The 23,417-nt window shown below is 35.9% G+C and overlaps 2 protein-coding genes and 1 pseudogene across 2 annotated transcripts; 1 reads left to right on the forward strand and 2 right to left on the reverse strand.

Annotated features, from left to right (window-relative positions):
- The first annotated feature begins 5,234 nt into the window (after positions 1 to 5,234).
- On the forward strand, positions 5,235 to 7,631 carry LOC127083885 (amino acid permease 6). Its single transcript, XM_051024244.1, has 6 exons — positions 5,235 to 5,402; positions 5,556 to 5,883; positions 5,973 to 6,187; positions 6,292 to 6,437; positions 6,713 to 6,940; positions 7,027 to 7,631. Exons 1-6 carry the CDS (start codon positions 5,309 to 5,311, stop codon positions 7,450 to 7,452), a joined length of 1,437 nt encoding a protein of 478 aa, XP_050880201.1. The 5' UTR covers positions 5,235 to 5,308; the 3' UTR covers positions 7,453 to 7,631.
- Positions 7,632 to 8,847: 1,216 nt separating this feature from the next.
- LOC127083886 (KH domain-containing protein HEN4) lies at positions 8,848 to 13,573 on the reverse strand. Its single transcript, XM_051024245.1, has 8 exons — positions 13,328 to 13,573; positions 12,346 to 13,080; positions 11,339 to 11,785; positions 10,995 to 11,249; positions 10,228 to 10,536; positions 9,758 to 9,828; positions 9,548 to 9,656; positions 8,848 to 9,179 (listed from the first exon to the last, which is right to left on the reverse strand). The coding sequence occupies exons 2-8, from the start codon at positions 13,063 to 13,065 to the stop codon at positions 9,036 to 9,038; spliced, it is 2,055 nt and encodes a 684-aa protein (XP_050880202.1). The 5' UTR covers positions 13,066 to 13,080; positions 13,328 to 13,573; the 3' UTR covers positions 8,848 to 9,035.
- Positions 13,574 to 17,255: 3,682 nt separating this feature from the next.
- Positions 17,256 to 22,086, reverse strand: LOC127078674 (uncharacterized; annotated as a pseudogene).
- Positions 22,087 to 23,417: the final 1,331 nt, after the last annotated feature.

A 23,417-nucleotide genomic window follows, 5' to 3' on the forward strand; every position in this document is an offset into this window, starting at 1 on the left:
ATCCTCAATTATTTTTGGTATTGTATTTTGAATTATGAGTAGCTAAAGTCCTCTAGGTTAGATTGTCTTGTGATGAACCTATTTCAATATTGTTGGATAATATGTTGATTGGACTTTGCATGAATGCATTAATTTATAATTTTATTCCATTGTTTCTTGTTCGTAATGATTTTTATGTGAGATACTCTTTTAATCTGATTTTGGGCACATAGGGAATACTACCAATTAGTTTATGTGTTGGACCTATGGGAATTATTATGCTTACTCTGGTTAATTGGGATTAGGAAATCCCGAGTAGTGGCTAGTGAATTAATGCTCTGTTGCATCGCCTAATCCTGCTTACATTAGTGGATTAGGGATAGGAAGCTCTGAGTAGTGATTAGTGAGTTATATCGCAAGGGATTGGTTATAGCGGTTTTGTTAATTCGTCGTGGGATTATAGTGATGAGATTATTCATGTAAGGCGTCAAACATCAACAATAGAGAAATAGGGGATTATATACACAACCTAACCGCTTTCGTAATTTTGTCTGAACTCTTTGTTTCTTTTCGCTTTAACACAACTTCATCCTCGTTCCCGATAGAGGTAACCTGATTATCTAAGCAAAGTTTCAAAATGTAGTTGTCATCAATGACGATATAGTCATAACTTAGAACCTCTTTATCAACCAAAGATCATGGTGTCTCCATCAGAGTATCTACGAACCCCGACGATGAAGACTCTGAGTCAGTTTTACTACTAGATGAAGGGATCTCACCATAAACTTCCCTAATAATTTGGTCAAAATCCACTCGATTCCGATGGCCCTCGCACTCTCTCATGCATTTGTTCCGGAGTTTTCTTCTCTTGTGAGTAGTAAGAGAAATCGGGAACTCTCCTGAATCATCATAATATCGTATTATAACCATAGCAAAAGAGTAAAAAAAATAGGGAAAGAGAGTAAATAGGGTAGAAAAAATAATACCCGAGGCTTGAGCTTGCAAAAGAACGATTGACAGAGGAAGCAAAAGGAAACTTGTCAGCAAAACTTGAAAGAGAGGTCACTAGTTAAGTGAAAGAGTAAATGAAGAAGGAGTCTTTTTATGAAAATAAGTTTACAACAGTCAAGAAATTATATCGAACTAAAATCATGATGACAAGTTAGGGTTCCCATAAAAGTCATCATGACAATGAGAGAGGAAAATTGTCATTATTGATCTTTTAAACCATTATCACACGGTAACTTACCGAATAGGTAATCGGATAAAGGAAGAAGGAATTCCAAGATTTTCCTATTCGAACACTTCAATTCGATTAGACCTCGTGATCGAGAGGCTTATGTATATCCCGGAACTTCCAAGACCGGACTTTTGCAGCCGAGTACGAAGGAGCAAACAAGTTGGATTTCATAACCCTAAATAAGTTGGATCATGGTCAAGAAGAACATTATTACAAGACATGAGCAAGTTGGATCCGGTCTCATAATGACTCTAGTAGATGAGCAGGTCAGATTCGGTCTCTTGAAGGTGTTAGAAGGCAACATGAACAGTCACATACGACAGTTACGAAACATCTCCATGATTGCATCGGAGTTACAAAAATTGATGGAAGAGGCGTTACTTGAGAGTTAGGGAAGACGACGGACGTTACCAAATGTCACTTTAATGTGGGATCTGAAGGGGCGTCCTTTAAATGACCCTTGATGAATGGACGAGTATAAAAAGAGACTTCAAAACAAGGAAACGAGACTACTGATATCATCTACATACAGAATGACTGTGATCTCTCTTGACTCACCTCAGAGAGATTTATCTAAATAGTGTTTATCAAGAACAATAGGGTTTAGACTATGTAGTAGACAAATACATAAAACATTTGTCTATTACACACTCAAATTTCTATGTGTCAACTTTATCGAAATTTCCATCGACAAATAATATATATATATATATATATATATATGAATGGTCAACTTGAGATCACTGATTCTCCACAAAGGCGACCAATGTGTTGATTTTTTTTATCAAGTTTTGTATCATTTCTAATTAGAAGTTCATGGTTCACTCTTTTCCTCATCTTGAACTTGTCACATCCTAGCACCTAATTACGCAACATGAACCCTAAAAAATTAGTCTATTTTTTTCTTTATTTTAATTTATACATCAAAAAACCTAATTAAATAATCTACTACATAAAACCAACAGAAAAAATAAGTTAAGACAACCAACTACCACCAACTAGGAAAACATAGTCCAAAAAACAAAAACAAAATACAACACATAATTTAGAAATCAAACAAAGTTAGATCTCTCAAATTCATAACACATACAAAGCCAAAAAAAAAACACAACGATACGTGGAAGTCACTCAAACTATTAATAAATTTATAAACGAAATAATTTTTTTTAAATGAGTTTTCTACCGACTTACTAAAGTATAATTTCTAAACTATCTTTCATGTTATTAGGTGTCACCGAAGAATTTTTAGAAAATTATATTATTTCGAGGTGTCTCTAATTTGAGTTGATAAAAGAATAAATAAAATGAAATTTGTTTGAACACCCTAGAGTAGAGTAATTCTGTCCATCCTTAAATGTGAATATTCATAATTAAAAAAGCTTAAGATGGGACACAATGGTAGAGATTCCAATATGATTCCTACTAAAAATATGTTGAAGGTACTAAAGATACTATGATAGTAGTAGTTAATGGACATGGACCATTTAAATTTCCAAAGTCAACTTTAATAAAAATCTTTTATACACCATTCACCGCTAAAGCTACTATATCCAGATCATAGGCATGAATAAAGACCATCCATTTGGGGCTCATGAAAACTAGGGGCACATGCATCAAAGTGTGAAGATTAAGCTCACTCTTTTCCTTTCTTTATACTAATACTAGTATAATAATAATAATAATAATAATAATAATGCTTTTCTTGAAAAGAAATAAAGTACTGTATTTAATTAATCGTGTGTTATTGCCTCCGAGGTTGGAACCAATGAAATGTAGATACATAATGCACTTTATATGATCTTCATCATTGCCCCTCTTGTATACAAACAAAATTTCACAAGTTAGGTCGATCTTCATATCATGTAGTATCTCCATTTTTTTATTATAAATTATTTTAGAAAAATATTTCATATCATGATATAAATAGTTTTATAATATCAATAAATTATTAATGTTATTTTTTATATTATATCCTTTAATATTTATTATTCACTTTCTTTTCAATTATGTCAATTTATCTTTTTAATACCATTAATGAAGAACAATTTTATAAAAAAAATTATAATTTATTTTTTTCATACCACAGTTATTACATTTCTTAATACGTGTGTGAAAAATAAAAAACGGAAGGAATATTAGCCAAATTTGTGTAGGTTGACTTTTGTAGATTTTGATATTCAGAATTATAATAAGTGATTTAATTGAAATAAAAAGTATATTAAAATAAATTTATCGTGTCTTATAATAAATGACTCAATTGAAATAGTAAAAAATGTATTAAAATAAATGATCATTTTAATTTTTAATAGATATTTTTTAATTTCATCATTCTCAATATTTAATAAATGATATTTTAGTAAAAAATGTCATTTTCTCTCTTTTATTTCTATTTTTTTTAATTATTGTGAAATTGTCAACTGGATCACTCATTGTGGAATGAACAAAGAGAATATCAAGTTAAATTACATCATCTATATTTTTATTTCTTAACAAAAGTTTGTCGTCTAAACAAGAAATTGTTTCATATTTCGCAAGAACGTGCGTTTGACTCTAACGTAAAGATCTTATTAACGAGTTTTTAGAATGAGTTCTATTAAAAAATATGGTTGGACTTTACTCTTCCCTACAAAATCGACTAGTATGATAAAGATTGTCTCCCTCTGATCATATTTATAAACAAAAAATAATTATTTTCACATTAATTAAGAAAATTAGTTAAAGATAATTAATTTTCTTGATTTCATGTATAACCAAAGTGAAATTTACTATAATATTCCTAGTTATATTTGACGAATCAACTACCAACATTAAATATTTTTGAACTAAATCAAAAGTAGTAATCATTAATTAGTTTGAAAGTTAATGAATTTTGCTTATATTAGTTAGCAAGATTTAAAATCACATTTTTCTTATAATAATGATCGGAGAGTGTATTTTGTTTGATGTTAGACTTTTAACACACGGCTTCGCGTTCATAACTAGACATCTGAAACATAGAAATAAATGGTGAGTGGTCCGATAATATAAATTTGATAGCAGATGGTTCACCGAATCTTAAATCAGACTCTAATATCATATTAAAAATGTGTAGTTGAATTTAATTTATTTCTATAAGATAAGTGAGAATTAACTTTATTTATAAAGACATCTTCACGTCTCTATATTATAGCGACTTTTAATAAATTCAAATATAACATAAAAATCTTATTATCGGATTTTGGAATCAATTGACATGATTATTTTTCTAAAAGAGTTGCATAAACATAAGTATAGTACTAGTATGTGTTAGTATAGAAAAGAACAAAAAGCCAATAAGACCAAAAAGTGAATGGAATCTAGTGCTTTGGAGGGGGCATGCATGGTGGCGAGGGTTTTCTTTATTTGTGCTACTTTCATGAAAAACCCTAATAACTGGCTACCATACAAATTCTCCAAATGGATGGACTAAAACAAAATCAGGGTTTATGTGGGACCCTCATGCAATTGCCACCTTCGATGGTTCATAGTCGTGTCAAAAATTCCACACTTCCAACCCACCATTTCTATTACCCCCTCATTCAACTTTTTCTATTTTATATTGTCCTTTTTACAAAACCAATAACTCACTTTTATTAACAAATTATTTGTTCATACAAGATGATTCAATTCATAATTCATAATGTGGACTTGAAACCTCTTAACCAAATACAAACAATTCATTATAAATATATTATTGGTTATATAATAAAATTAAAATATAATTTTTTTTATATAATAAAAATAGAACAGAGTTTAATCAACTATCAAGCACAAACAATTAAGAATAAACGTATCATGTTGTCTGAGTCGTGTCTGATACGTGTAACCAATATATAAAATTTATATTATACATGTAAAAATATCAGACATTTTACACCCATTTAAATTTTTTTATTAAGAAAATGTTCACTTTTTTTTAGTAGTTGATTTGACCAAATGTGCCACACTCCCCTTTGACTTTCACCTCTCATATTTTTCTCTATTTAACCACTCATTCTTTCTCTCACAAACTATCACTTTTCTTTCTTTCATTCTATCATTTCGTTGGCCAAATCTCTTTCACACTCAAAGATGACTCAGAAAAACAGCATGTACATCGACACCCCAGAAGCTTTTATCGATGGTGGCAAAAACTTTGACGATGATGGACGAGACAAAAGAACTGGTACATAATATGTCATCGACACCTTTGATAAAGACATTTGTATCTACGTTTAATTTATTTATTTTTTCAAATTATTATCATTATCGTATCTCATCATAATATTAACTTATTTTGTAAACTAAATTAACTTATTAACTTATGCTAATTTTGAAGGTACATGGGTGACTGCAAGTGCACACATCATAACAGCAGTGATAGGTTCAGGAGTTTTATCACTTGCATGGGCAATAGCTCAAATGGGTTGGGTTGCTGGTCCAGCAGTTCTACTAGCTTTTTCTTTAATCACTTATTTCACTTCCACTCTTCTTGCTGATTCCTATCGTTCACCTGATCCTGTTCATGGCAAACGAAACTACACTTACTCAGAAGTTGTAAGATCTGTCTTAGGAGGAAGAAAATTCCAGCTATGTGGATTAGCTCAATATATAAATCTCATCGGTGTAACTATCGGTTACACGATAACTGCTTCGATTAGTATGGTGTAAGTATATTCATTATTTACAGAAATAATTTATATTGTATGTATGATGTAACAATGAATTTTTTTTGAACTATTATTATTTTTTATAGGGCTGTGAAGAGGTCGAATTGCTATCATAAACATGGACATGAAGCAAAGTGTTATATATCAAATAATCCTTTCATGATTATATTTGCTTGCATTCAAGTTGTGCTAAGTCAGATACCGAATTTCCATAAGCTTTCATGGCTCTCAATAGTTGCAGCTGTTATGTCTTTTGCTTACTCCGCAATTGGGTTAGGTCTCTCTATAGCTAAAGTAGTAGGTAATTAGTTACATATTACGTTAACTAATTTGTGTTAGTGTTGATTATTATACTAACAGTATTAAGATGCATATGGTTTAATGATTTGATGGTTTGATGGGAAGGTGGGGGACCTGCTGTAAGGACATCGTTAACAGGGGTGCAAGTTGGGGTGGATGTTACAGGAACTGAGAAAGTTTGGAGGATGTTTCAAGCTATTGGTGATATTGCATTTGCTTATGCTTATTCTAATGTGCTCATTGAGATACAGGCAAGTTATCATGTTATTAAATACTATGTCTTAATAAATGTATTGTTTTCATTATTCATAATAAGGAAAATGGTGTTGGTATTTTATAGACAAAAAACTTAAATTTCACGTGCGTAATTAATGCAAATATATCTATCTACACGAATGGTTCATTAATTTCAACAGTGTGTTGTAGTTATAGTAGCTTCTAAGTTTTGCATGCATGCATGGTGGGAACTGATTAATGGCAAGTAAATGATGATATTTTGGTTTCATGTTTGGGTCCCATTCTACAGGATACCTTGAAATCAAGCCCTCCAGAGAACCAAATCATGAAAAGAGCAAGTATGATTGGCATCTTGACTACAACAATGTTTTATATGTTGTGTGGTTGTTTAGGATATGCAGCATTTGGAAACGATGCACCGGGAAATTTCCTCACTGGGTTCGGCTTTTACGAGCCGTTTTGGCTAATAGATTTTGCCAACGTCTGCATAGCAGTACACTTGATTGGAGCTTATCAGGTAAGCAAACAACTTGAACAGAACCTGTTTTCTTCTTCTGTAATGTTCTATTGTTTACGGGGTGTGTTTGTGTTTCATATTTTTAGGTCTTCTGTCAACCAATATTTGGATTCGTAGAAAGTAAGAGTAAGGAAAAATGGTCGGATAGCAAATTTGTAAATGGAGAGCATGCTATAAATGTTCCTCTATGTGGAACCTTATATGTGAACTTCTTCAGGGTAGTGTGGAGAACATCATATGTTGCTGTCACTTCTCTCATAGCTATGATGTTTCCATTCTTCAATGACTTCCTAGGCTTGATTGGTTCACTTTCCTTTTGGCCATTAACGGTTTATTTCCCCATAGAGATGTACATCAAGCAGTCCAAGATGCAAAGATTTTCCTTCACATGGACATGGCTGAAGATATTGAGCTGGGCGTGCCTCGTCGTTTCTATCATCTCGGCTGCTGGTTCCATCCAAGGCCTTGCTCATGATCTCAAAAAATACCAGCCATTCAAAGCTCAGCAATAATACTTATTTCTGTTTGTTCTATATTGTTCTCTTTTCTATGTAACTTTTCGCTTTTTTTTTAATAAGTCACCAGCAATTCCACGCATATGTAATGTTATCAGGTGATTATGGAAGAAAGAACATAACACCAAGCTGCAGTGTATATATATGGCATGAATAATCCCTACGTTTGAAAGTTAGGACTTTTATTTAAAATTGTTATTCTGTGGCATGAATAAGCATCTAAATCAGTATGCACAGAATGTCATTTTTTTTCATGTCAGAAAAAAAATGACTTTTATTTAAAATTGTTATTCTGTGGCATGAATAAGCATCTAAATCAGTATGCACAGAATGTCATTTTTTTTCATGTCAGAAAAAAATGACTTTTATTTAAAATTGTTATTCTGTGGCATGAATAAGCATCTAAATCAGTATGCACAGAATTTCATTTTTTTTCATGTCAGAAAAAAAATTCCCTCGACTACTTTTGCATTTCTTCGCCATACACCAATATAGATAGGTATTAGTTATCCTTGTCTTAAGTCAAAAAGTTACGATCTGGAGATACATTTTCAAAATATTTTAAAATACAGTGCATCCGACTGAACCACACCAACATATTTTGTAAACACCCGACTGAACCACACCAACATATTTTGTAAACACGAATCCGAAGATTCATCTCCGAAATATTTCAAAACACACCCTATGCATCTAAAAGACCAATTTTAAACATTTATTGATCCGTCGTAATTTTTTCGCATTAAGTCATATTTCTATTGACTTAAGGTGCGTCGGGAGATGCACCTCCGTATTCTAGGAGCATTTTTGTATTTTCATGTGATGCCCATTAATACATAGGATGCTCGAATAATAATTTGTTTTTAAATCTTGATATCCAATCCAGCGACCGACTAATTCAAGAAAACCACTTTCGGGGTCCCGTTTAAAGCGAGATCTAAGCCCCATATGAATTTGGCCCAACAAAGAAAATGTTTGCATCTGCCAGGATTCGAACCTCTCAGAACCCAAGCTTTCACCACTAGGCTAACCCCTAGGTTTATCTTACATAATAATTATATTTTCAATCAATAATACAATTTCTTCTTCCGTCCAAATTGTTAGTTAGATTGTTTCTATCCATTCCTCACTTCTTTTCCCAAGGTTTCCAACAACTTATTTTCTATAGGGCTAAATAAAAACACTTGACCTAGTTCTCAATAAAATTGTAATTTTAATGTTTCTATGAATTTCTCATTTCTTTTCCCTAGGTTCCAAACAGCTTTCTTCTACAAACCTCAAAACACTTGACATAGATTTTCAGTGAGATTCAAATGGCATATATCTAGGACATAATTAAAATGTCAAAAATAGGATGTTATTTAAGTTCAAATAGGTCAAACTAAATGCACATAAAAAGAAAGCTGGAGCATAGTCATAGTTTTATAGGATAACATTATACAAATAGGTCAAACTAAATGCCGTACATTCCTACTAAAGATTATAATCCGGAGAAATAATATTATGCCAAAAACTGAGCTCAATTACAGCTGCCAGACTTTAAAAACAAAATGATTCAGTGTATTACCCAATTGGATAGATCAACCAGACTCCCCCTCAATCATGACAAATGCCTGAATAAGACTTTGTGCAGCATTAGTTTGCTCCGGGGTTCCAGATATTATAATTTTAGTTTCCGCGGCTCCAGGTTTTGGATCAGTAATAGTAACATTTGCATCAGATATCTGCATGTGTAGATGACATTGTAAATGTCAATCATTAAAATCATACAATGATTTCATAATTTTCAACAATAACCACCCCATGACCATCCTGTAATTTGTTTTCCAGTTAAAACAGAAAAATGTAACAGTCCTTTTCAACAAGAAACAAGCACAATTGCTCACCTCAACACAGCATTCAGGGTGTAGGACCCTTTTGTGTATTACGTGAAAATTTATTAACGCACAAGTTTATGTGAAGAAATATTGGATCGCGAGTCCATGTATGAGTAGCTCAGGCAACTATTTGAATTTATTAGCACAAAAGTCCTCAACAGCCAGCCAAAAACAACAAAATTAACATCATCAATTGTCAGATGCAATGGCCTCACCTGGAGTATTTGTTTCAGGCATTCACCATCTTCTCCATATATTACAGGCACCAGACCTCGGGGAACAACAACTTCAACAGTGGTACTGGTGATAATTGGTAGGCTTCCTCTGCATGATAAAACCCCGTAATTAACACAGTTAGAGAAAGAGTCAGAAGGAAACTTGAAAAATAATAAAGATGATAAAATTATTGACAGTGATATACACACCCTGCAAATCCAGAAATTCTTCGAGGACCCCCTGCAAATTCTGGCAAGCCCATGTGTCCTTCAAGTAGCCCCTAGAACCAGATATCCAATATGATTAACTCAAACAATTAATACCCATATCAGTAAGGGAAAATATCTTGTTTAAACTAATTGCACCTAAAGATTGATATGTGGTACCATATGAAATTTTATAGTGAAATTTTATTTATAGTGAAATTTTATAGGGATGCAGCAATAACCTTATGTGGTATATGAAATTAAATAGATCCACGAAGTTAAATTCAAATGAAATATTTCATACAACAAGGAACTTCAATTTTAATAATTTCAATGAGACTAATTTCAACATATAGATCAACTGTTTGATAAAAGACAGCCTAAATATAAGTCACCAGGGGATATGCTCCAAAGGCAGTGGGCAGAACAAAATTAGTACCAACAGGCCAACAATAACAAAAGTAGTCAAATACCTTAGGACCCCAAGGCTTCCTTTCGGATATGTGAGGAGGAATGCCTGGTCTATACATATTATTCATAAAATGAGGGTGATCATCCAGGGGAAAACCAGCATGTGGAGGTGGCGGACCTAGGTCAGAATACATTCTGGGAGGTGAAAGTCCCCGCCTTCCCAAATAAGGTGGGAACGAAGAATGTTGATCCAGAAATCCAGAATTTGAAGGAAAATCAGCAGACGGAAATGCATCTCGAAAGTAATGATTTCTTAATCTTGTTGTTATTTGCAAAAGAGCATCATGCACTGCCTCGATTTCTCCACTTACCTGTAAAGAGGATAAGCGACAACCATTGGAATCATCAAATAATACTTCATAAAAAATTGTTTAAATCAGTATAGACCAATCACAAAGCACGCATCTCCGTCATTTACATATTTGATAAATGAGTACCATGTAAATGTAATTATCAGGCAGTTATTCCAACTTCACAGTTGAAAAGCTATATTAGTTAAGAATATGATTTGACGAGAAATAACGGTTATTCTGTTATAGATTATATAGGTCATATTGACGTGTATTGTATCTACCAAATACCAATAGGAGTAGTTTAATTTCTATATAGGTCATATTGACGTGTATTGTATCTACCAAATACCAATAGGAGCGGTTTAATTTCATCTCAATAATTACAAGATAGCGGCATTACTATGAAATTTATACCACATGGGATAAAGTGACAGATTTTAAATATACACCAATATCAGACTCGGTAGAAACTGAACCTGGATTACTTCATCATCTTCTGAAACACACTTTGGACCCTTATCCTTTCCCAACATACGAATATGGGCACCTGATAAATTCCTCATTTCAGCAATAATGGAACCACCCTTCCCAAGGAGACAGCCTATATGATTGGAAGAAACAATGATCCTTGCTAACATACTTTGCGCTTTGGCATCAGGAATAGCCCTGGATATTCTATTTTGCACACGAAATATAGCCTCTTGCACAGGTGATATTCTATCATCTGGGTGCTGCAATTATTAAACTAATATCAGCAAAAAAAACAGATGTGACTCCACAACAATGGCACAAATGAGAAAATGGGAAGGTTGAACAATACCGCTGGACCAGATATGATGACAATGCAATCCTCTGAACCCGGATTGCCTTCTATAACCTTGATTTCACTAGCTGTTTCTTGCTGCATGGTCTTAATTATTGATCCACCTTTACCAATTAAGTTTCCTACATTTTCGGAAGGACACAATAAACGGAAAGTAAGTATTTCCGGTGGAAGCCTCATGCGACCACGGATGGGGCCTTCATGAAACTTGGGAATCATTGGAGCAGAATGGAAAACAGGAATTTCATTAGGCCCGGTAGCAAAAGGTGCTCCTTGACCAGCAAAAGTTCGTTTGTTTTGTGAGAATTGACCAAAGGAATGAGAATGAGACGACGGCCCAGTAAGGTTCGTGGAGAGAGATTCATGATCACGAGATGGATTATCCAAAAGCTGCTGAAAAACAGACTGAAGAGCTTTCTTGACAACTTCTACTCCTCCTGTGATCTACACCATAGCATGAATGAAAGAGATGTTGAAACATGAAACAAAGCATGACCACGTCTAAAAGAAATTAAAATGCATCAAGATATCAACTAATGGAAACCCGTACTTTTTCTCCAACTGCTTGTTGTGTGTATTCACTACAACAACAACAACAACAACAACAACAACAACAACAACAACAATAACAACAACAAAGCCATATCCCACTAGGTGGGGTCGGCTACATGGATCAACTCTCGCCATAATATTCTATCCAGGACCATGCTTCTATCCAAATCATTAATCTCAATGTCTTTCTTAATAACTTCTTTAGAAAGACCTCGAGATTAATGATTTGGATAGAAGCATGGTCCTAGATAGAACATTATGGTGAGAGTTGATCCATGTAGCCGACCCCACCTAGTGTGTATATTCACTAAAACTACTAAAACGCATTCAGATAAAATTCACATCAGACAGTTAAATCTAATAACATTTGAAAAAGCAACAACAACTATTTATGGAATAATAATGATATACACCTTCTCCGTTATAGTGCAGAGAGTGTCAAAGATATTTACCTGAACTAGCTCATCAGAATCCGTCGCACACGTGGGAATTTCTTCTTTGGGAAGGATCCGAATCTGTGCCCCGCTATCCGCTGACATCCTCTTTATCACGCTTCCACCCTTTCCCAAAATGCATCCAACTTGATTTGAAAGCACAAGCAGCCTTAAAGTAAAGTATGAAGCTTTTTTACTTTCATCACCACCTTCCCCTATATCCTCTATTCCTTCCACCATCTTCTCATAAACTAGTGTCACAGCCTTCAGAATAGTCAAATTCGAACTCCCCTTCTCGCTCTGCGAATCTTCAACAGAAACAGAATCTTTATCTTCATTATCATCCCCATTATCTTTCCCCTCATCATCCTTCCCCTTGTTTTCACTCTCATCATCATTATTATTATTATTATTATTATTATCATTATTATTATTATTAACCTCCTTTCCTGGCTCGGCATTACCTTCTTCGGTCTCCTTATCAGAACTTAAAAAAGTTATAACTCTTTCTTCGCAACCCAGCACAGGCTCTTCAATCTTAACCTTCACGCCAGTTTCTTGTCGAATTTGTGAAATAATCGAACCGCCTTTACCAATAACACCACCAATTCTAGTAGCAGGACATAGCAAACGGAACACAACACTGGAAGAAGATGCATCCAACGGTGAAAAACCACCTGATGACTTTCTTCTTTTTCCTCTCCTATTTGACTCTGATTTCTTTGATCTCTTAGTCATTGAAACTGAATGTGACTACAATATCAATTTAACATTATTAATTAATTAACCGATTCAAGCATACAACTATTAAAACCTAGGTAGTTTAATCACGGCCAATAGTGGCGTAATTGCGGCGGCTGGCCGCTAAGGTGCGGCGGCCATCACTGACACGGCTGTCTCGGATGCATTTCGCAAGTAGTTGCCGTCGCGGGGGGTTTTGCGCCCGCAACAATGAAGATTTGAAAATAAATAAAAAATAAAAAAGTGTGGAGAGAGTAACCTGAAGAATCACAGTAGAAGGAAGAGGGATGGTGAAGAATAATCCCAATACGAAAGATGAACCGGCGCGTGCTTGAATCACAGATGCATGTGTTGCTAGGTTAAACTAAAACGAAGAAGTTGAACTTCGTAGGAAATTACAGAAAATATTTATCCATACGCAAAGATGGTAAATCAGATTTTAATGATTTAATTAAAAAAAATCTCTAACCTAATGGCAAATATTTGGGTGGAGAAGTTTTTTTTCATGGAGTTTTTTGTTTTTGTTGTTTCCACGTCGTCGTCACGGGTTGAGCCATCGAATAAAAGTCCGTCTAAGTCTCATAGATTGTCGTTTCAGGATATTTTCACCGAAGATCAGAGAATCGGTGAAGGAGAGAGTGGACATGATTGAAAAGTGATTTATAAAAGGGCGTTTAAGTCTTATAGATCGTCGTATCAGGATATTTTTACTAAAGATCAAGGAACCAATAGTGTGAAGGAGAGAATGGACGTGATTGAAAAGACATTTATGAAAGTCTCTCTTAGACGAGGAAATTGATTATTGTCAAATGTCACGATGGATGAGAAAAAAATTCAAGGAAATTTAAAATCCTGGGAAGGAGGTGTTAATCATTAAAGTCCTTAGGAAGAATGTGGGATGCCATTTATAAATGATAGGTTGAAGAATATATGGAAACTTACTAGAGGTTTTGAGATCATGGACGCTGACAATGGTTTCTTTATGGTCAAGTGTGAACTGTTCGCAGATAGGGAGAAAATTGTGTCAGAAGGCCCTGCATGTTGTTTGACCAATATTTGACAGTGGCTCGATGCACTCTAGACTTTGCATCTCCTCTCACAAAGGTGTGGAAGACTTCGGTTTGAATTTGATTTCCAAAGCTTAATTTATTGTAGTGATGAAAGTGTCCTTCTTGGTTTGGCATTTATTGTGTGTAATCTTGTTAAGGTAGATGCTAACACCTTGAATGTAGATAGAGAAAGGTTTACGAGAATTTGTATGGAGAATGAACTGACCTTGCCGATTGTCAAAAAGGTCAATGTTAAAGGCCTCTAGTACAACGTACAATATGAAGGTCTTCACATTATTTTTCTCCAATTGTGGTTGTATAGACACCACACTTGTGATTGCAAAAAAACACCAGATAGACTGACGCAGTCGATCGTTCCTACAGTGGTACAACCAAGAGGTTTGCGATAACACGATGATGTCCATAAGCAAAGACTAACGGAACTGCATCAGGAAGTGAGAGACGATAGCGCCGAAACTGTAGCAAGATAATATGGATAGGCAAATGCAGTTTGTGGTGATTGACTTGTGGTGCAGAGGAAAAAACGCAACAAAAGAGTTAGTTATGGCCAAGGGAAATATTTATTCAATAATGCGCCTGTAGCGGGGTATTCGTTACCTTATGGCTTATTGACTAAACCAAAAGTAAACATACAATTCGAGTCGCCACCGCACTTGTATTTATCCAAAGGAAAGGTTAAAAAGCGAACATAAATTAAGTAAGAAGTTTTATCAAATCAAAAACTAATAAAAATGTCAGAGATCTAGGTAAGGGGGTGGTTATGAAATGGGAAGGTTTTACGCACCCAAAACATCCTTAGTACTCTAAGAGAACCTCTTTTTACAAATGTGTGTTGTAGGTTGGTATTTGTGAAAATTATGTGCAAAGGATTGGGGGATGAGAAAAGAAAAGATTATATTTACAATTTTTGTTGTTTGAATGGATGAACCCATTGCCTACGTATCATCACAAAGGTAGGATCAAAACCTCGTAGTTCGGGGTAAAAATCTCAAAGATTGGTGAATTGATTTGATCAAAAGCCTTAAGGTCTTTTGTTATCAAAAGGAGAAAACTACACCTAAACCAACAATCCAACATGGGAGGAGAGATTCAACATACTAGTGAGGGGTTAGCCCTATAATAAGTATGGAAGACTTATAGTCCGATCACTAAGGATAAGGTGAGGTTTACATCAACCACTATGATAACTCAAACCTATGACTAATGTTTATGAAAAGTGATCCGCGGTCGCTCGCGGATCAAAAACGAGTGGTTTTTGTAAATATGTAATATAGCGACAATGACTCGAAATATCGTCTCTCAAGGATTCTTGTGGGAAAATCAATAACAGTAATAAAATAAGGGGGGGTTTGGTTTAGGTTTCCGATAAAGAAAAAGCACTTAAAATAATTGATTACTGAAATAAGTTGTTGTGAAATAAGCGATTAAAGTAACGGATCCACTGCCTCGGTTCTTACTAATCATCGACCGGTGAAAATACAATTTCCCAAGCGGGACTTCTATCCTATTTGATGAAAAAATCAGTCAACAAGCGTGGAAGATTTTATGAAAACATGTTCCTATTGCCGGATTAAGCATACGGTAAATGATAGAGCAAATTAACAGTTAAGCAGAGTTAATCTATGATTAAAATTAGGAACACAGATCACTCAAATTAAATCAAATATACTATATGATAATTGAATTAAGCAAACAACTATCACATGATATAATTGAAAGAAATAGAAATTAAATTGTAAATATCATAACAATCTCAAAGTTTGAAACCTGAGTACAGTGAATCCGTCCAAAGAGGATTAGTTCTCCATGAGTTTTCAAGCTTCAACAATATTTTTTTGCGTGAATAGTCCCCCGTGAACAGTACACACGTTCTCCTTAAAAAGATAAAAAGTGGATCCGGTTCAAAACCCAACTGGGTCGAAAATATAACCCAGGCCCACAACATGACCCAACACTAAAATAAAATTCTAATGCTGTAACTTGAAACGAAATTCTGGAATTTTGAGCTCCGAATTTGACTTCGACTCCAACACAAAAGTCGTAGCTCTCTCTCTTAGCTTTCCGGCGATTTTTAGAACGCCTCAAACGAATTCCCGGAACTCCAGTTATGATCGTTTCCACGCAGACTGCTAAAGCTGAAAAATAAGTGCGAAAATTAAATTAAACTAAAAATAAAATAAAATATGAAAACATAATAAAATATAAAAATAAACAAAATAAAATAAAGAAATGCCTAAGTAAAAAGTAGGAGAATTGTGCATAAATATGCACTTATCAAATTCCCCGGGACTTGAACTTTTGCACTCCGAGCAAAATTGAAATAAAACAAAGAAAGCACACACACATCAATAGCTACTCATTCCAGGCTACAAGTCTTCTTCGGTTAAGTTTTCATCGATATGTACTAATCTTACACACTAAGGATATCGTAGGAACACTAATCCACAATTGTGCGGTCATAAGGCTCCCTCCTATACAAACCAATCCAAATCCTGTCGTTATGCCCAAGTCTAACTTACTCGTCCTCTTTTTTCACTCTTTTTCATTCTAGTGCAATCACATTAAGCCCTTTATCTATTCACACACATGGTAACTGAGCTTGTTAGTGACTATGATCCATTTTTTTTCTCAACAATTTAGAATTAAACATTTTTTTTCTTTTCTTTTTTTCTTTTTCACTTTTTGTCTTTTTCTCTTTTTCTTCTTTTTTTTTTATAGCACAGGATCATTCACTTATTTGCATCAGCTCAACTACTTAGCATGTGATTTCTAGATGGTGCTGACTGCTAGATAAACTACTTAAAAGCTATTAGAGGACGAGAACTCAAGACTATTCCATAACAAGTATCTGACTCGACTTCCATATTTGGGAGACTCAAGGTGTTAAAACGATATCGATCTTATGAACTGTTCCCAAGTCTCTGCAAACTAATCCCCAATTAGACTATAGCCCAGAACTTTCAAAAAGATGCAAAAAAAAAATTGTTTTTATTATAATAACTGGAAAAAAAAACAAAAAAAAACAAAGGTCTCCCTCCCCCAGACTTAAAACAAGCATTCTCCTCAATGAAAGGACATAATTATTAAAGTAAAGAGAAGGAAAGGACAACTCCCTGATCAAGTTGCAGTGTAGTTAGGCGCTTCCAAAGAAAGCTCCTCTATACCGACATCTTCAGGCACCGAACCTCCATAGAATAACTTCAGACGCTGCCCGTTAACCTTAAAGACTTTGTCAGTACCTGTACTTTTAATTTCTATTGCACCATGAGGGAAAACATTAGTAACAACGAAAGGGCCAATCCATTTGGATCGAAGTTTCCCAGCCATAAGCTTAAGGCGGGAATTAAACAATAAAACCTGTTGGCCCACAGAAAACTCTTTCCTAGAAATCATTTTATCATGGAAGTGCTTAGTTTTTTCTTTATAAATTCTAGAGCTTTCATAAGCCTCTAATCTAAGCTCTTCCAACTGTTGTAATTGGAGTTTTCTTTCAATACCTGCTTGTTGCATCTCCAAATTACAACTTTTCACCGCCCAATAGGCACGGTGTTCTATCTCAACAGGAAGATGACATGCCTTACCAAAAACAAGTCGATAAGGAGACATCCCAATGGGTGTCTTGAAAGCTGTTCTCTGAGCCCAAAGTGCGTCTTCTAGACGACGGCTCCAGTCCTTCCTGTTTGGTTGCACCATTTTCTCTAAAATCTGTTTGATCTCCCTGTTTGAGATCTCAGCTTGCCCATTAGTTTGTGGGTGATATGCAGTAGAGACTTTGTGCACAACTCCATACTTTCGGAGCAAAGCTTCCATGGTGCGGTTACAGAAATGAGTGCCTTGGTCACTGATGATAGCTCGCGGTATTCCAAACCTGCAAAAGATATTAGACCTGACAAAATCTGCAACAACTCTAGAATCATTAGTCCGAGTGGGGATAGCTTCTACCCACTTTGAGACATAATCAACAGCAAGCAGAATATAAAGGAAACCAAACGATACAAGAAAGGGACCCATGAAGTCAATTCCCCATACATCGAATACCTCACAGAAAAGCATAGGTTGCTGAGGCATTTCACTCTTGCGAGTGATGTTCGTACCTGCTATCTGGCACTCTTTACAAGTGCGGTAAGTCTTATAAGCATCTTTAAAAACAGTTGGCCAATAGAAGCCTGAGTCGAGGACTTTTCTTGCAGTTCTTTGCGGGCCAAAATGTCCTCCGACTTGAGACGCATGAGAGAAATTTAAAATGGATTCAATCTCATAGTCGGGGACACATCTTCTAATAACTTGATCACTACCAAACTTCCAAAGATATGGATCATCCCAAACATAATATTTGGCATCACTTTTGAGTTTATGAATCTGTGATCTGGATGCACCTGTAGGAAAAACACCAACAACAAGATAATTAACAATATCAGCAAACCAAGGTGTAATACCATGTAAAACTAAAAGCTGCTCATCAGGAAAGTCATCCTGAATAGGAAAAAGATCTTCATCTCTCTCTATCCTGCTCAAATGGTCAGCCACTAAGTTCTCAGCTCCACTTTTGTCTTTAATCTCTACATTAAACTCTTGGAGCAACAACATCCACCGAATCAATCTCGGTTTTGCATCCGGCTTCTTCAACAAATATTTTAAAGTTGCATGGTCAGTAAAAACAACAACCTTGGAACCTAGCAAATAAGATCTGAATTTATCAAGAGCAAAAACAATAGCTAGAAGTTCTTTTTCAGTGGTAGTGTAATTTGACTGTGCAGAGTCTAAAGTCCTAGAAGCATAGTAAATAACATGGGCAGCCTTGTTAACTCTTTGTGCAAGGATAGCCCCAACAGCATAATTCGAAGCGTCACACATAAGCTCAAAAGGGAGGGTCCAGTCAGGCGGCTGGATTATGGGAGCGGAGGTCAATGCTTTCTTCAAGAAGTCAAACGCCTGTTTGCATTTGTCATCGAAGTGGAAAGTGACGTCATTCTTCAACAAGTTTGACAGCGGGAGAGCTATCTTGCTGAAATCTTTGATGAAACGCCTGTAAAAACCTGCATGACCAAGAAAAGAGCGAATCTCGCGAATGCAAGATGGGTAAGGTAGTGTAGAAATCACATCAATCTTAGCAGGGTCAACAGAAATTCCTTTTTCAGAAATTATGTGACCAAGAACAATTCCCTGCTCAACCATAAAATGACATTTTTCATAATTTAAAACAAGGTTAGTTTCGATGCATCTTTCTAAAATCAAGCTTAAACTGCTCAAGCATGCATCAAAAGAAGAACCATAGACAGTGAAGTCGTCCATAAAGACTTCCATGCAATTTTCAATAAAATCAGAAAAAATACTAAGCATGCAACGCTGGAAAGTGCCAGGAGCATTGCAAAGACCAAAGGGCATTCGCCTATAAGCAAAAGTACCGAAAGGACAAGTAAAAGTGGTCTTCTCTTGATCTTCCGGTGCAATATGAATCTGAAAGTAACCTAAAAAGCCATCAAGAAAACAATAATGTGACTTACCAGCTAGTCGTTCAAGCATTTGGTCGATGAACGGTAAAGGAAAGTGATCCTTTCTAGTAGCCTGGTTTAGTCTCCTGTAATCGATACAAACTCTCCAGCTATTCTGCACTCTAGTGGGAACAAGTTCATTCTTTTCATTTTTGATAACTGTAAGTCCAGATTTCTTAGGTACAACCTGCATTGGGCTTACAATTGCTGTCAGAGATAGGGTAAATGATACCTGCTTGTAAGAGTTTGGTTACCTCTTTCTTCACGACATCGAGAATCAAAGGATTAAGCCTCCTTTGGGGTTGCCTTACTGTTTTCGCACCATCCTCAAGTAAAATTCTGTGCATACACATGGAAGGACTAATTCCTGGAAGGTCGGCTAATGTCCACCCGATTGCCTTTTTGTGCTTCTTCAGAACCTGCAAAAGTTTGTTTTCTTGATCGAAATCAAGGTTAGAAGAAATAATAACAGGGAGTTTTTCATTACTCTCCAAGTAAGCGTATTTCAGGTTTTCAGGGAGCTCCTTTAGCTCTAAGGACGGGGGCTGCTCGATGGATGGGGCGCTTGGGGCAGCAGGAACATCAAGAGCATCAACTACAAAAACAGATTCATCGGCGACAGCTTCACCTGTAGGAAATACGTCAGCCTGCAGGGCAGCATCAATCTCAGCACACACAACACAAAGGTTAGTGTCAGTACAATCAGAGCATGAATAAACATCATCAAAACCAGATGAAAAATCAAGAGAAAATAAATGAGAAAAAGTGTCATCAACTAATTCAGAAATCAACTCAATGCGAAAAACAGAGTGTTCCTCCAAAGGATGTTTCATGGCATCAAAAATGTTAAATTTTGCGATAATGTCGCCAAACTCCATGGACATGCTTCCATCATCAACATCTATTTTAGTTTTTGCCGTTTTCATGAATGGTCTTCCTAAAATGATTGGAGCTTTGCTGGACCTTGTTTCTCCCTCCATGTCAAGAATGTAAAAATCTGCAGGAAAAATTAAATCGTTAACTTGAACAAGGACATCTTCGACTATGCCGGCAGGGCGGGTGTTACTCCTGTTCACCAACTGAATGATTAAACCTGTAGGCTGCAAATGACCAAGACAAAGGTTATTATAAACAGAAGTAGACATAACATTAATGATCGCTCCTAAATCAAGCATGCAGTCATCGAATTTACTATTTCCGATGGTACAAGGGATAGCAAAAGTTCCCGGGTCCTTGCACTTTTGTGGCAAGACCGGAATAGTGAGGGCTGAAACATTCCCTTCGCCCGTAAATTTTTCAGATGAAGGTCGGGGCTGAATAAAGGAAGAAATATTCCTTCCCAAATTGACTCTCTCACTTCCCTTCATCCTCCTCTTGTTGGTGCACAAATCCTTCAGAAACTTAGCATACTTAGGAACCTGCTTAATCACATCAAGTAACGGGATGTTTACCGCAACTTTTCGGAAAACATCTAATATCTCTCTTTCTTTGTCTCCCTCCTCAATTCTCTTATTTTTCAGAACTCTATGTGGGAAGGGGACTGGTGGTACGTGCTCTTTTTCTTTAATTTTTTCAGTTTCGACCACAACAGAAGAAGGAGAAGGAGGTTCAGCAGACAGTTCAGAAGTAGGAAGTTCAGAAGTTACCTCAATGATTTTTTTATTTTTTTCAAGGGCTGATTCTGTAACTTTTCCGGATCTCAAAGAAATTGCACTCACGTTAGCATTAGGACCATTTGGATTGATAACTGTTTGGGCTGGAAGTTGGTTCGACCCTTGGGCTTTCATGTTATTCATTTGAGTAGCAAGTTGTCCCATTTGCGTGTTCAAGTTCTGGATGCTAGCATCGGTCCTTTGTTGGAACTGAAGGTTGTTGACGGCCATTTGTTTAACAAGTTCCTCTGAAGAAGGTCCGGAAGGTGTAGGGGCAGCCGCTTGAGGTGGGTTAGGTTGTTGGCTCGTTTGTGAGTTTCCATATCGGAGGTTTGGATGGTTCCTCCAACTCGGGTGGTACTTATTAGTGGACAGGTCGGGAATGTTGTACCGGTTTTGGTTGTTACTTTGGTTGTAAAGGGCTGCAGCATAAGCTGGAGGTAATTCAGTAGGCTTATCATCTTGCAAAATAGGACATGTATCAGTAGGATGATCAGAAGAGGTACAAATGCCACATAACCTTGGTGGTGTTTGAAGTTGTTGGGTTGCTTGAGCCTTACCTACGACTATCATCTGCTGCACTAAATCCTTCAGCTCATTCATTTTATTTTCGAAGGCTTTGTCGGAGTGAGAAACATGAGAGGATACATGAATTTCGTTCACACCCTTTATTTGGACAGAATTATTTCTTGTGGTGAACTGTTGGGAATTTAGTGACATATTCTCAATTAGAGCCTTGGCAGCAGCCGGAGTTTTATCGACAAGTGCTCCACCACTAGCAGCATCAAGAACGTTCCTATCCATCGGTAACAACCCCTCATAAAAGTACTGGATGAGTAGCTGCTCGGTGATCTGGTGCTAAGGGCAGCTGGATACCAACTATTTAAACCTCTCCCAATATTCGGTCAAAGACTCATTACCCTGTCTAATACCACATATCTCTTTTCTTATCGAGGCAGCTCTGGAGGCAGGAAAGTATCTCTCAAGGAACACTTTTTTCAGAGCATTCCAATTTGCAATTGAATTTGGCTCGAGGGAATATATCCAATCCTTTGCTGCACCCTGCAATGAAAAAGGAAAAGCTCGAAGTTTGATATGATCTTCAGTTATCCCTTCAGGCTTCAGTGGCGTAGAACACACCACTTGAAATTCTTTCAGATGTTTGTGAGGATCTTCACCTGCAAGACCACTAAACTTGGGCAACAAATGGATTAAACCTGATTTTAACTCAAAAGGAACAACATCAGCAGCATACTCAATACACAAACCGTTGTAATTCACATCAGGTGCAGCTAACTGCCTTAATGTTCTATTATCAGCCATTTCAAGTGAGCTAGTGGAAACCTGGACTGCTCTACGTCGTGTGTGCAAAGTTCTCTCTACTTCAGGATCAAAAGCAACAAGTTCAGAACAAGATGACCTAGTTGCCAGGACTAATGCACAACAATGCAGCAACAATGTTCAAAATGCCAACAATGTCCCTAAAATTTAAAAAAACAAGCACAAAGAAGGAAATCGATCAAAAAAACTTCAGAAAAATAAAACGACACCGAAATTGATCTAATGGCTTAAAAATAGAATTTTGAGAATTTTTTTGATTTTTTACGACTCGATGAAAACAGTAAATAAATCATAAAAAATAGAAAAATGATGAATTTGGGAATTTGAAAGCACACCTCCCGTAACTACTTTGTAGTTAGGGACAAACGTTTCTCTAATTTTTCTGCTTCAAATGCCCGAAACAGATTTGGATTCGGACGAAACTTTCAAAAAAAACAGATTTTTTTACGTTTTGGACTCTAAAATGCGAATTGGATGAAACCGCGAGGAAACTAAGGTCTGGACTCGAGGAAACTAACACTATGACTCTAAAATTGATTAATAACGACAAGAATCCCCGGCAACGGCGCCAATTTGATCCGCGGTCGCTCGCGGATCAAAAACGAGTAGTTTTTGTAAATATGTAATATAGCGACAATGACTCGAAATATCGTCTCTCAAGGATTCTTGTGGGAAAATCAATAACAGTAATAAAATAAGGGGGGTTTGGTTTAGGTTTCCGATAAAGAAAAAGCACTTAAAATAATTGATTACTGAAATAAGTTGTTGTGAAATAAGCGATTAAAGTAACGGAT

The sequence above is a fragment of the Lathyrus oleraceus genome, chromosome 5 (assembly GCF_024323335.1).
Source record: "Lathyrus oleraceus cultivar Zhongwan6 chromosome 5, CAAS_Psat_ZW6_1.0, whole genome shotgun sequence".
NCBI lineage: Eukaryota > Viridiplantae > Streptophyta > Magnoliopsida > Fabales > Fabaceae > Lathyrus > Lathyrus oleraceus.

What these genes read in the sequence shown, in the direction of transcription:
- LOC127083885 (XM_051024244.1), top strand. Translation starts at nt 5,309, where the DNA reads ATGACTCAGAAAAACAGCATGTACATCGACACCCCAGAAGCTTTTATC. An exon ending in TGGACGAGACAAAAGAACTG is followed by an intron (nt 5,403 to 5,555) that starts GTACATAATATG and finishes CTAATTTTGAAG; the next exon opens with GTACATGGGTGACTGCAAGT. An exon ending in ATGTGCTCATTGAGATACAG is followed by an intron (nt 6,438 to 6,712) that starts GCAAGTTATCAT and finishes CCCATTCTACAG; the next exon opens with GATACCTTGAAATCAAGCCC.
- LOC127083886 (XM_051024245.1), bottom strand. Translation starts at nt 13,065, where the DNA reads ATGACTAAGAGATCAAAGAAATCAGAGTCAAATAGGAGAGGAAAAAGA. An exon ending in AAGATGATGAAGTAATCCAG is followed by an intron (nt 10,537 to 10,994) that starts GTTCAGTTTCTA and finishes TCCTCTTTACAG; the next exon opens with GTAAGTGGAGAAATCGAGGC. An exon ending in AGAATTTCTGGATTTGCAGG is followed by an intron (nt 9,657 to 9,757) that starts GTGTGTATATCA and finishes TTTATCATGCAG; the next exon opens with AGGAAGCCTACCAATTATCA.